This window comes from Dermacentor andersoni, chromosome 10 (genome assembly GCF_023375885.2).
Source record: "Dermacentor andersoni chromosome 10, qqDerAnde1_hic_scaffold, whole genome shotgun sequence".
In the NCBI taxonomy this organism is placed as follows: domain Eukaryota; kingdom Metazoa; phylum Arthropoda; class Arachnida; order Ixodida; family Ixodidae; genus Dermacentor; species Dermacentor andersoni.
In genome coordinates this window covers 92,456,196-92,469,850 of record NC_092823.1, presented here as the reverse complement: position 1 = coordinate 92,469,850, position 13,655 = coordinate 92,456,196, and the positions used below count along the sequence as shown (strand labels likewise).

The 13,655-nt window shown below is 45.7% G+C and overlaps 1 protein-coding gene across 1 annotated transcript in view; it reads left to right on the top strand.

The window, feature by feature from the left end:
* LOC129380255 (venom metalloproteinase antarease-like TserMP_B) overlaps positions 1-589 on the top strand; it is a 30,270-nt gene extending 29,681 nt beyond the window's left edge. Inside the window, exon 12 of the mRNA XM_055061058.2 lies at positions 328-589. Coding sequence (XP_054917033.1) covers positions 328-354 — 27 coding nt within the window. The 3' untranslated portion in view covers positions 355-589. The remainder of the gene's footprint in view (positions 1-327) is intronic.
* Positions 590-13,655: the final 13,066 nt, after the last annotated feature.

Below are 13,655 nucleotides of genomic sequence, written 5' to 3'. Positions count from 1 at the left end.
GAAGGCGTGCACAAAACTGATGAAGTAGGCAAAGAGCGCTATAATGGAGAATTAAATTCGCCAACAAAACTCTAAGAAGAAAAGTATTTTCGTAGTTGCCCTTAGGTACATAATTGCTTGCGCAAACAAAATAAGCGAGAATAGTGTATGTTAGTGTATACAGTGAATTCCGGCCTCATGTATTGGTGCATCTGAGGCTAATGGACACTTCACTTGACGAATTTCGTAATATGTTCGTTGGATATGTAAACTACCCTCTTTTTTTTTAGTCGACAATGTTTTATTTGCAGCCTGGTCATTCGTTCTTGTCGCTTCCTTTTTTTCCAGTTATGCAAGAAAGGACGATGCGTATAATATAGAAACAAATATATTGAGACCCGTGTTCTGAAAAAAATTCAGTGGACCTTAAGACAATCTTTCACCACCCTATGGAGCACGTAATGGAGTCAATCTGTCTGTATTGTAACGTACAGACATTGTATCGAATGTATGCGTTTTGGTTTTCATGCCTCTGATTAGCAAGCTTGAAATGCGCTTGGAAACATAGTAGAAAAGCTTTAAGAACTTTCAAAAACTTGAATAAAAAGTTACACACGCTCTGGTTATTGGTTAAAGTACTGTATCGGCAACATGAAACATGCAGCAAACAACTGCACCAACGAGAGAAGGGAAAAAAACTAGCTAGGGTATCTCGGCATTTTCAATTAAATATGGGCAACGTGGCCTTTAGTATCGCGCGCAGTGACAACCACACCCAAAACAGTCAAGCATAACTGCACGAATATTGCACATTATGAAATATACGACTCTCAAGCCGTATATTGGATAGTGTTGTATGTTTAATTAACTAGGCATTTGGCACAAAAATATACAGTCACTGGCAGTCCTTTAGCTCTGAAGTCATTTAGATCTCGTAATCAAGTACTACATAATCGTGCACGCAGCAATGTTTTCGTCCGCTACAGTGTTGCCAATTTTAGCCTCCGAAACACATACACAAGTACCACGCTCTTAGAGCCTTTGTGATCATATCGAATTTCAAGGCTGGCGGTCACAAGATTTATGTGGCCTAGATTTGTACGAATTATTCATCTGTTTTGCATACGTTCTCGTGTAATGCCTGATTTGTTCAGATATTCTAACTATGCCACCCTAGTTGATCACATTTATGCGCAGATGCAGGCTTCAAACATGTCAATGAGCTGATTAGATTGTCACGTTGCAGTGACGGGAAAGAACCACAATAACAAAACGCAAAGCATGAAACTAACTGTTTCTGGACGAACCTGGGCCCAACGAAACCGTTACACTCAGCACACTGATTACGGCTAGCACACTCGTCGATCATCGAAATTTTATCTGCTGGTCAGATACATCGCCACTTTATGCATGATTCATTGGAGCAGCCACGCAATGGCTATTGCTCGCATAAATTCTAGAATGCACGCTATAATTCTAGTCGCGCACGCAATCTGATTACACAAGGCTCGGTCAAAGCATCAACATGTAAAATCAGTGATAATCTTCGAGAAACTTCAGATACACAAAGGCACGTCTTGCGCTGAGCGATAATTCTGAGTATTCGTTAGGCGGTCACCGAATAAAGATAAAGAAGTACGCATTCCTATGTGCCCTTTCTTCAAAAGCATCGTTTGTATTGTCCCACTACTACAAATATAACATGAAAGCGAATAACTAAAGCACACGTAGTAAAAAAAGTTAACTAAGTAACAAGGAAACAACGTTCTGAAGTTTTTCTAGCTCTGGTAGAACGGGTTAAGGCCCTCAACATGGACTATTTCAGGTCATGAGTGGCGCCGCTGTGATTGTGTAAGGCCGTGATGCACAACCTGATAGTCCAGCGCGCCAATTCTTCGGTTCATCTTGTAGGGTCTGAAAAAGCGGCGCAAGATTTTCTATGTCCTCGTCGGCGTATCTGGACTTGAGCCCAAAGGAAGTCGTTGGGCTTATATTTCGCGTAGCGTCGTGAAGATACTAGTGTCGGCTGTCCGTCCTTTGTTGATTCTTGATGCGCAGGTGGGCGTGCTGTCGGAATTCTTCGGTGCACTGGAGATAAGCAGCGAGGTTGAAATATTATTATTCGTCGGCGACGTGCACCACCATTGCGCCAATTCTAGTTGGCGGGCTCCTTGGAAAACCAGTTTGAACGGCGCCATCCGCGCTGTCCCTTGCACTGCAGTGTTGCAAGCGACGGCCACGTACGAAACGTCGGTATTCCTTGTCTTGTGTTCGACGTCGACGTACATTGTAGACATGCCGGCAAGCGTCTTGATCAGGCCTACGGTCCATTAAAGTGGCTATGCAACACAAAGCGTCACGGTCGCTTACGACTACGAAAGGACTGCCTATGGGTAAGGACGACATTTCACGGTAGCTCCAATTATGGCAAGGCATTTCTTTTCCGCCATAGGATAATTGGTTTCCACTTTCAACTGCGACCTGCTAACTTAAGATATGACACTTTAAGGTCCGTGTTTCTTGTGGGTTAGGTACGACACCGTGGCCTACGCTACTTGTTCGGATCTTGGTAACGGTGTCTTCGTAGAAGTGTCCGAGTACACTGGTGACTACAGGCATCGTATCAGCTCTTGCGATGCTCCATCTTGCAGCCTGTGTCACTTGAACTCGACGTTTAGTTTTGTGAGATGAGTCAGTGGCTCGGCGGTGCGATAAGGGTGCGTGACAAGGTGCCTATGGTCGTCACAGAGGCCAAAGAATTGGCGCACCGCTTTTTTTGCAGATGGGCAGCGGCAATATTGAAATGGCAGCTGTCTGCAGTGGCACATCATGAATTCCGCACTTGTTGATGATGTGGCTCGGGTACATGAGCTCTTCGTACGCGAAGCGGCACTTTCCCAGCTTCAGAGCGAGTTTGGATGATTTGATTGCTTTTAGCACTTGTCCTCGTCGTCTGAGGGGATCGTCAAAGTTTGCGGAGAGGGCGACGACGTCATCCAACTGGACGAGAAGCGTCTGGCGTTTTATGCCTGCAAGCACCGTGTCATCACTCTTTGGAATGTTACAGGTGCCGAGAAATGACTGAAAGTGACTAGGAATATTTTGCGATTTTCATTTATTGTCTTGTCATCTCGCGCTATTAAAAATTTGCCAGCACATCAGCCGTAGTATCTTCTTTATTTCCTCAATACATAGGCTACGTCAGTTATCAAGTCATTCCGGAAAAGCCTGCAAAAAGCACATAAGAAATTTGTGCATTTCTACCAACACTAACACCTTTCCTGTAAAACATTGCGTTGCAAAAAAGAAATTCTTGGACGCACAAAGATGCACGTTAAAGAGGAATCGTTTTCATATCTAAGTGAAATAGTCAATGTATTGCTTAAAAAGAAGAGAAGGTTACAGCTGGTTTTAAATTAATGCTACGATTTTACTGTTTCGGAACTATTAATAGTATAAAGTGAGTGATTCCGCTTAATGCATACACAATACAGTCCTCGACATCATGAAACGCTGTTATCCAGCAAGTAATTGAATCGATTATGTTAAGTAATCGTTGCATACCTCGCAGTCTCTGAAAGAACGGTAAGCAATTCTGATTAAATGACCCTTTACACGTTGATTACAGCACAAAGCTAGTCCCGTCTGCTTCAGCGTACGCCTCGGGTTATCTAAACAGGCGACACTAGGCGACAAACGACACGTCACCTCGAAAGCAAAGCTTGTCGTGTGTGATGCACACGCGACCAAACTCGTCCAGAAGAATGTTCTTCTCAAGCTACGAGTCGGCCCACACCAACACGACACGTTGCTCCGGCAAGCGAACATTTTGCGTGCCTGTCATTTCTCACGGTGTCTCGTGGCCTCTCGTTTCTCCCAGTAATGCTGCTCACTCGCTCCTTCTTTTTTTTTTTACTGCCGTCATGCGTCGACACGTGTTTTCACGTTCTCGGGCCAGCATGCGCTCACACTGAGCGCCATACTCAATGACCACTGCGCCGCAAAAAATGTTTCAGTTCATTTCCTTCCCCGTTTTGATCTGCTCCTGCTCGCTGGTCCGATGGCATACGTTTTTTTCTCGCACCACTTCCACGGCAACTGCGCCGAGCCCCTCCGTCTGTCTTCTGACGCCACGCTCATCCACTCCTACACTCATGTGCACGCATGACGCCGCTCCACAGGTGTCGTGCGAAGGTCGTTATTCTGCAAGAAAGCATATTATCAGGGCTTCCCGTCACTCAAATTCGAAAGGAAGACCGAGAAGAGCCACAACTAAAAAGTTAAATAGAGAGAATAAAAACGGACACTCGCACAAAGAAATGACACCTAATCGTGCTGCTTTACGTGCACCAGTGACGCCAACTGAGACATTTAACAGTGGTTTCGGAAGTACACGGCTGAAGCAACAACCGGAAATGTATTATGCTCGTACTGCAAACTCGCTTAAAAAGTTCGGAGACAGCGAGGAAGGTATTGTACTTTTAGAGTCAGCAAACCAAACGAAATGTGTTAAGCCCAAGTGCAACGACTGTTCGAAGCGTATGAAGGCTTTGACTTGAGTGGGCCTGCATATAGTGCACCCTTCGTGCAATATTTTGAAACGGAATACCCGTTGATGCTTCACGAGGAGCTCGCACATGTAGATGTTCTGTGTACTGTAAACAAACAAAAAAAGCCACTAAAATAAAACGCCATAGACCTTTCGATGGAGGTGAAACGCGCACCTGACCACGTGGCGCTTCACATGACCTTCGAGATTAGACGCTGCCAGACACCCGTGGGGCCCTGAAAGTTCGCGCAGGTGATGTTCGGTCGCTGACATCATATTCGCTACCTACATTGTGCACCCGTTACGTATTTTGGTGCTATTTAAATAGTGCTATCAAGAAAATTTGCCACATACCAGTCCTGCAGCATTTGCGTACATTGCTCCAACAGTATAAATACGGCGCTTTAAATGTGCTCTGAAAAAATTTTTTCAGTAATCGTACAATCCCAACACTATCAAAGACGCAGTCTCACGAATGTCGTGCGGAAAAGTTTTCTCGTAATCTTGAACTATACGTAGAGACATCCCACCAATGCCCGGCTTTCTCTGTGCTTTCTTCTCCGCTAGCGCGTTGGAAACTATTGACAACTCGAGAATGCGTTGTTCTGGCAACACTGTACAACTAAGCAAAGCTGGATACGAGTTCCAGGTTCAGTTTCCAACAAAGTGGTACGATATCACTCGCCACCATTTCCGAATGCGAAGTTTCTTATCCGAGCCGCTCTCTGAGGCGCGTCGTCTGCTTCTTTCGCGGAAAGATGAAATCATGTATTGATTCTTCCCCCGCCATGTTACGCATCATGGTGCACTGCAAGTCTTTCGACATCGGTTTCCTTTTTTTTCATTTTCTGACTTGTGCGTGGCGGGACACGACGATTTGAGAACTACGAGGCATTCAGCGCATGCCATGATAGGAGGCCCTCTTTCGCTTCAGGTTTCAACCTGGATAAACTGTTTCTCGACGTGGCCGCTAGGAGGCCAGTATATAGTTGGAGTCGCCAATACAACGGAGAATCCAAAAGGACAAAGCCACAGCCAAATCTTGAGTGCCGTGGCGGTGAAAGAGCTCACCGCGGCAACCAGCAGCAGCTGGCGTGAACCACGCTACGCAGCGCACCGCTGCCATCGCGGATGCCACGCGCAGCATACGCAACTACAGGCAGTGTAAATAAAATAATGTTCCTGTTTTTTGTTACATCGCGAACATATGTATTTCTGATTTATTTACCTCAACATTAGCAGTTATGGGCTACTAAGAATGCACTCGCAAACGCGAAGTCAGCCAATAGAGTTGCAGGGCGGCAGCTTTCAATGACGCTGTGTGACGACATCTTGAAAGCGAGAGCAAGCAAATTCTCGCTTTGTTTGAAAGAAGATTGTAGATTCCTTGCTGCATACAGTGCAGTAACATTTGCCTCACGTGGTTGCAGCGGCCTCTAGAGTATACTGGCAGTGTTTTTTTTTTACTACGTTAAAAACTGTATTAGGTACCCTTAAATCAAGAGACCGAAGTGAAACTTTGTCACATTTTGCCTACGCATTATAAGAAAACATGAAGCAGCTGAAGCTTTGTTCTGACATTTGAGCCGAGGCTGCGACCTTAGCTCTGCTGACGGTTGTCGTATTGTTGAATATCGGAGATTTCACTTCAGCGCCGCATGCTCCTGAATTGAATTCAATTGTGTGTTTATATGGCTTATGCAGACAGCCCTCAAGGTACATCCACTCATCTAATTATGAGCTTTAAATTAAATGTATGCCCAACATAAGAAGGAAGCAAATGTGGCTGAGCAGTGCCTGAGATCCGCTTCTAGCTCCTCTTTTGAAGGTCAGAGTAGTCCTACAAGCAAGGAATGTGTTCTCTATGGGTGCAAGGGCGCACAAAGATCAGCATACATCTGATGGCTATTTTCATAAGTTGCTTCAGCGTTGGTTACTATGCCTACATTCTTCTGCTTCTATCGCAGTCTTGCGGTGCATTTTTTACACCGGGTGACGATATTTTTTAAAGCAGTAGGAAAGCAGTCATAATGCGACTTTTGCCATGCTCGCATACTTCAGAGCAAGAACATTTTTTCCAGAACGATGTCATCGAGCCGTTCCTATTTACCCTTATTTCTGTGATATGCATGCTTGCAGCATAAAGAAACCACACAACACAAGTCCGGTGAACATCTTGTTTCAAAATCAGGCAGCTAGTCCAGTGCATGAACAGTGTTGAGTAAGATAATGTTGCACTTTACTGCCTGACTTTGTTGTACTAAACCAGCGTATTTACTTTATTCACCTGCAATTCGTATTACATGTTTCATTACAATTAAAACACTGCAACTACACGGCTAAGCTCATTTGAAATAAATGACCTACTTTCCTGCTCTAAAAAGGTACTGATACGTTTTTGTTGTCCTACTGATAATACTTTCCCAATGTGCACGCAGCGCTGTCATGATCATGCTAGCTAAATATTTTACCACTGCATACAATATATTATCTAGAATCTCATATAACAGAACACATGCGTTCGTTTGGAATTATTAAGTGCTGTGATTTTTTGCTATCTCCAAAACGTCGGCGTAGATGTTATAATCAGCTTGTCAGTGAGTACGTGCCAACCAATGCACGATTCGCGAGCAAATGCTCGTGAGTCAACCTGTGAGATCTAGAAAATGGGTAAGTAACCTTTATTAGGGCATATATTCCATCGTTCAAAGTCTTGTTCGTCATTCTGAGGAACCTTAAAGAAGCCTACCCCTTCCTTGCACATTCCCTGAAATATATTTATACAGAACAGGGGCGAAATGAAGCCTACTTCAACGTCGCTAAAATGAGGGCAATCCGAAGAACACAGTATTGCCAAACACTAGTTGGTTGTCATCACAGTTACGTTTAGGTGAGCGTTGTAAATGCGTCTCATGAATAGTTTCTCGCCTGAGATATATGCAATAATATAATTATATCGTTTCAAAGCACACAAACTCATAGAAAAGAGCGTAAGTAGCAAATTGGCTAAAAAAGGATCACTACACCTGATTTATTACCTTTGGAAGGCGCCGATGGAAATACGGAAACTGGAAATCTGAAGAAAGGAAGGAAAGGGGGAAGAAAATGGCGATATAGCGGCAAACGGGAAATAAGTGCATTAGCGTTCCGTCGCACTGCTTTCAGGTACTGGATGTACGACATTGCCTAGTTACTTTCTACCTTATTTTTACTATTCTAATGCAGAGTTTAACAATAAGAAACACTTCTGCCTTTAGGAACTGCATTCATGGTGGCCCAAAGATGCACGTAAAATTACGCGTGGTGCTTAATACGGAACGTAAGCGTCAACGCACTGCTAAATATTCCAGAATTACAATATCGCTGTAAAATGATATTCCCAGCTTTTAAAAGGGAGGAAAGCGCCAATAACCTGAAGTAAATGCTTGCTCGAATCGTGAACATAAAATAGCCCTTGACCAACTCATCAGCGGCTGCTATGGCGCGAACGAATGGCTTGATGATGTTAAACAATCTGTGGATTCAACGCGATGTCGTAATTACTGTAGGGCGATGCTGATTCAATGACGCCCTACAGGGCAATCGCATTGCAATGCTTGTCACGCCTGCCCAGGAAACTGCCTTGGGTAGCGTACACCATCGCACAAGGTGAAATTTCATATCGGAAGCACACTCCCTCATACACGCTGGGCCAACATCCTAGCTAGTCCAGCTCAATGTTCCCGTAGATCACCGAAAGCAAGACGTGTTACTTCGACAGGCTGCCACCCGGTTCGTGTCTCGCGGCTTCTTATAGCTTTTTGTGGGCTTCTCACTTCACCGAGTAACGTCGTGGAAAGAAACCAGCTAGAGGAGGCCCTGACGTCACATTTTTAAAGCCGGAAGTGCAGCCACCTTGGGGCGCATTTCCCTTTGTGCCTCTAATAAGCTCGACAGAGCAAATTGGCCAGAGCTTTAAGCTTGGGCTGCGAATAGCCACTGTAACTACAAAATTTCAACAGTTTTACTGAAACAGACGCGCTCCTGTGTTTTCCCGTGGCATGTTGAAGCAGACACCGAAGACTCGCTCCGATTTTGTGAGTTTCTGGCTGACACTCACACTCCCAGACCCGAAACACCACTTTAAAACTCACACGCCACACTTCAAACGAAGCTTGTCTCGCGAACTGCTTGTGCTTCGAGAAAGACGTGCGGTGAAAAAGCTTATCTCAATTTTTGGAGGTCGACCTTCACAAACACTGTTGCTACGGCAACCAAGATGTTTGCAACACCAGTCCCAGTGGTCTCTTGCGATAAACACCAGGTGACTACGGCCAAACTCCCTCCACTTCAGCCGGACTGGCCGACGCATCTCCTACGCTTTCTTTCCACCATGCGGGCTAGTACCAATCGCGATTTTCTTTAACGCCGCCAAGCATCGTCATTTAGCGTCGGGTTTTTGGGCCAGCAAACCGTCACATTGAGACCTCCGCTGAATGCCACAAGCCCAACAACGTTGTTCATTTTCTTGCTTGCTTCGGTCTAAATGAACGTGAGTAAAACCCTTGCTCTGATTTTGGTAACGAAGTTAACGTGCTCTGAACCGACCAAATACACAACGACTTCAGGGGTTGCCCTTCGCCAACACCAGTTTCTACGCCGTGTTTCTTCTCAAGGCTTCGTCACTGCAATAGCTGGGCACCGTGCGTGCTCGCCACCTCGACAGTGTGCGTTTCTGATCAATTTATTTGCGCCACACACGCGTAGCGCTCCTGTGTCTGTGCTCTGTCGTCACGCTCCTCCACTCCCACACTGATGCGCGTGCACTTCCCTTGCTCCACGGACGTCAATGCGAAGGTCGTTATCGTGCGAGACACCGCGGTCGCAGCTTATCCCCCTACGCTAATTAGAGGAAAGGGGCCAAAGGAAGCTTCAATTATACAAAAACGAAGAGACAAATGTCTTCAAATGACATTTTATGACGCTGCTTTAAGGCCAGTGGAAACATTGACGGAGTTCTGCGAAGTACACGCGAAAAACAATAACCTGAAATCTATAGTGCTTGTACTTCCAAATGCGCATACCTGAGCCATCTGCTATTTTAGTATTGTTAATTTTAGGGTCAATAACATAAAAGACGTCCTTTAACGTGCAATAGCAACGAAAATTTGAACCGTTATTAAGCCAAACTTGAGATATTGTGCCAGATATGGGAGCAGCCTCCGTGCAATATTTTACGTGTTATATACGAGTGGATGTATCGCGAAAAGCTCACAAAAGTAGATTCCTTTACACCAAACACAGAAAGAAAGGCATCCGTTATTACCACTCTCTGGAACTGCAGCGTGATCCTAAAGGTGTGGGTCGTGTCATATCTCCGGCATTAAGTGTCATCCGAAGTAGCCCACGATGCTCTGTAAGGTCTCGGACGCGGCGCTGAGACTGACGTCATAGTCGCTGGCGCCTTTTTCAGTGCTGCTCAAAACTGGCTCATATGGAAAATTACACAATTGCGTGATGCGAAGCTTTGCCTAGATTGCTTCGGTGGTATACAAATTGTGAGTTTAAAACTAATTATTTCAAAGCAAAATGTTGCATTTCCCCTATGTGTCCTAAGCAATATGACGCACGCGTAGCCGTGTCCAGGCATTTCAGCAGAGTCTGCGGCATTTTATATGCTGACGTCTGTGGCAATAATGAATATCGGAAATAACCCTGAAACGGCGCCTATCATGACTCCGTTGAATTGTTTAATCATGATGTACGCAGATGGCGGCTTATACAAGGAAGCCTGTATGCACATCCACTCTTGTAAGTTCATGTTTCAAATTAAGTATACTCCCATTGTTCTGAAGAAAGCATATGCGTCTGTGTGCTCTTCTGTCTTGATAATTTCCAAGTGGTGCCACAAACAAATGGACTTTCCATGGGTGCCAGGATGCACAAAGGTCAACCTAGTTGCAATGGTTCTTTTCATCTGTTTCTTCAACGTTGGTAACTATGCTTCCATTTTACTGCTTGCCCTTCAAGTTTTCTTTGCACAGTCTTCACACAGGGGCTGATATTTTCTTTGAAAGCGGTCAGAAAGGTGTGGTAACGTGACGTCTTCCTTATGAATCACGAATTTAGAGTTTCGTAGAAACGCTGCGAGCGGTCATTCGTTTGACATTCCAGCATTGCGGATCACTTTATTAGGAAGATGCCATCAAGCCGTTCCTGCTTACGCTCAGTTCTCGTGACGGCTGCAGGTGCCCGTGCTGGTTGCGATTGTCTAGCACATAAAATTGGCACCTAATATAAAATCATTCGTGTGATATATACCTTTATTTATATATTGGTAGCACAAAGAAACAAAACAAAACAATGCTAGCTGGTCGCTGAATATCAGCTTGTTTCAAAATCAGGCTGTACATCTCCACAAGAGTGCTGGGAGCTACACTGCGGCCCCCTACTGCCTCCTATATTGTTGTGCTAAAGCAGAATATTGACCGGCGTCTTTGTTTATCTTTAACCAGTGACGACGTTTCCCTGGCTAACAATTATTAGAAGTAATCGGTCAGCGCAAGACTCGGTTTCTATATGTGAAGCATCTCGAGCGTTATCGTTGGCTATATTCTTTGTCTGTTGCGACCGAACCTTTTGTAATCAGATTATGTGCGCTACACGAACTGCGTACTATTTTCTCGAAGACACGCACGCACTCAAGATAGCAATGAGAGCTTTGACGAGTCAAGTATAAAAGTCGAGGCGCTTGACCTGAAGATCATATTGAGACGATCGCTCATGTGTGTGCCATTATTGTTGAGCTTAGAGTGCGGCTCGTTTGGCTGGACATAAGTTTGCCCAAAAAGAATTCACGTCTAGCAGTCACGCTTTTGATGCTGTGTTAGTTTACGTCATCACGACAACGTGAACTCTGGCGGAGGGGATTGTGCCGTGGAGGTAGAGGTGCCTCTGCTTCAAGACCATTTAGGTAGCCTCAGGCTTCAGAACATTGCCCCGCAGTACGGACTTCTACCCCAGATGACCAAGAATACCAAGACCCTGTTGGGAGCTACCATGACGCACCCACCATCGTCAGCAGCCGTTCTACTTTGGGAATCGAGGGAGCCACCTTGTTTCTGTGGAGCTTCGTCAGATGGCCCCGTAACCTGGCTGCAAACGTTCGAAAGACTGTCAACCAACAACTGCAACTGTGAAGACAAACTTCATCACGCACATTTTTCATTGGAAGATGCGGCGAAGACATGGTTTGAAATCCGGAACTCTCTCTCATAAACTAGGATTATTTTCGCAGCATCTTCCTGAAGATGTTCATCAGCGTCGTTTCAAGAAAACGAGCTCGAGTTCTACTGGAAGCTCGAATGCTGCTTGCTATCGGGAACATCGCAATTTTATGGAGGAAAGGATACACCTCTATTGCCACGCCGACCCTGAAGCTGCCAGAGGAAAAGAGGGTCAGTTTTCACAGCGGCACACACAGCAAGGAAATTTCGCCGGAATGATAGAAAGCCTGCCAAAGACCGTTGAAAAGATTCGCACTGAGGCCAGCAACATCTAGAAGTCACGGGAGATGGGGTGGAGGGAATACAGTCATCGTGCGCTGATGACAAACTACACATACATTGAAACTCTAGGCGTCGAATGCTTGCACGAGATTGTCAGAAAGGCCGTGCGAGAGGATCTGCAAGAGTTTCTCCCTTCGTCGCAGTCTCAAGCAGTTTCATTCGCAGACATCGTCCACAAAGAGATCCATCAGTCTCTCTGAGTTAGTGAACCACCGCAACACCAGCCGAAAGCGCTGATTTACGGCGCCGTCGCCTCTCGTTTGGTTTATCCGCGGAGCTCGCGCCAAAGCAGTGTACTACCGCAATTTTATCGCCAGCCGGCAATGCAGACTGCACGGCCACGAAATTTCCGGCGAAAGACGTTTGGCACGCCCCAGACTACCGCGCGCTTTCCTATCATAGCTGCAAAGCTGGCCACATCTACCGCTGTTGCCGGTACCGTCAGATGAGACTACAAGGATTCAGCTTAAACAGGCGTTGCCTGTAAAAACGAAAACGATAACGAGACATTATGTACTACTTGGCAGCAACTGAGTGGAGCGCTCGACGACCATCTCGTTCGCCGTCGCCACGACGCTACCATCCGTCGCAGCACTGGCTGTATACACTGTCCAAGCGCGTGGCTAGTCTGTTACCCCTTATTCGGAAAACTATCGACAGTAATTGATTGAGGCGCGGTTGTTTGTCGATAGGCCGAATATCATCCGCCACTGAGGACGTTGCTACAGGAACAGTCTTGACGACGTTGCGACAATACGCCGCTGTCCTGAACATTCGAAGCAAGGAAAACGCTGCCGAGACAGACCCTGACGACACGACGTGACATCACTGAGACAGCGTGAGGTACCCGTGATCTCATGCCAAGACATAACTGCAATGCAAGACAAATGACTAGTGATGTCGGCGGGCTTCTCAACGGCAATGCAGTCACCGCTTTAGCGGACACAGCGGCGCACTACTCTGTCATGAGTGGACCCTTCGCCGTGCTGTTGAAGAAAGTTAGAACTGTGTGGAAAGGATCTCGCATCGGGACAGTTAGAGCACCCCTAATAACGCCAACTGGAAGTTCCACAGCAAGAATTACCACTCATGACCAACTGGAAGTTTCACAGCAAGGATTACAATTAATGTCCAGACCTATCCTGCAGCCTTCGTTATCTTGCAATATTGCACACGGGATGTAATCGTCCGCATGGAATTCCTGAACCAACGTGGAGTTTTTGTTTCTCAGCCATGTACTTGCTTATGTTGGGCCTCAGATGCACAAAAGCTTCACTTTTGTGGCGTTTAGTCTGTGGTCCTTTCTCCTATTTTGTTGTATAGGAATAGTGAAGGCAATTTTGAAGTAACGACCCGAAGTTCAAGTCGAGAACGCTTTCTGGAGACTTTGCAACACCGCCGCAAAGCCTTTTGAGTCACCTAAAGCCCTTGAGTGTGCTTGAACATAATATCACTGTCCAATCTGGCTTCAGTATGACAATTTCTGTCGGAACATAAGACACGTGAGGGATGAAAGGCACCGTTGAGAGACCAACGACCGCTGCTCGTTGAGAGCGAACAACAGATGCACTGTTGGAAAA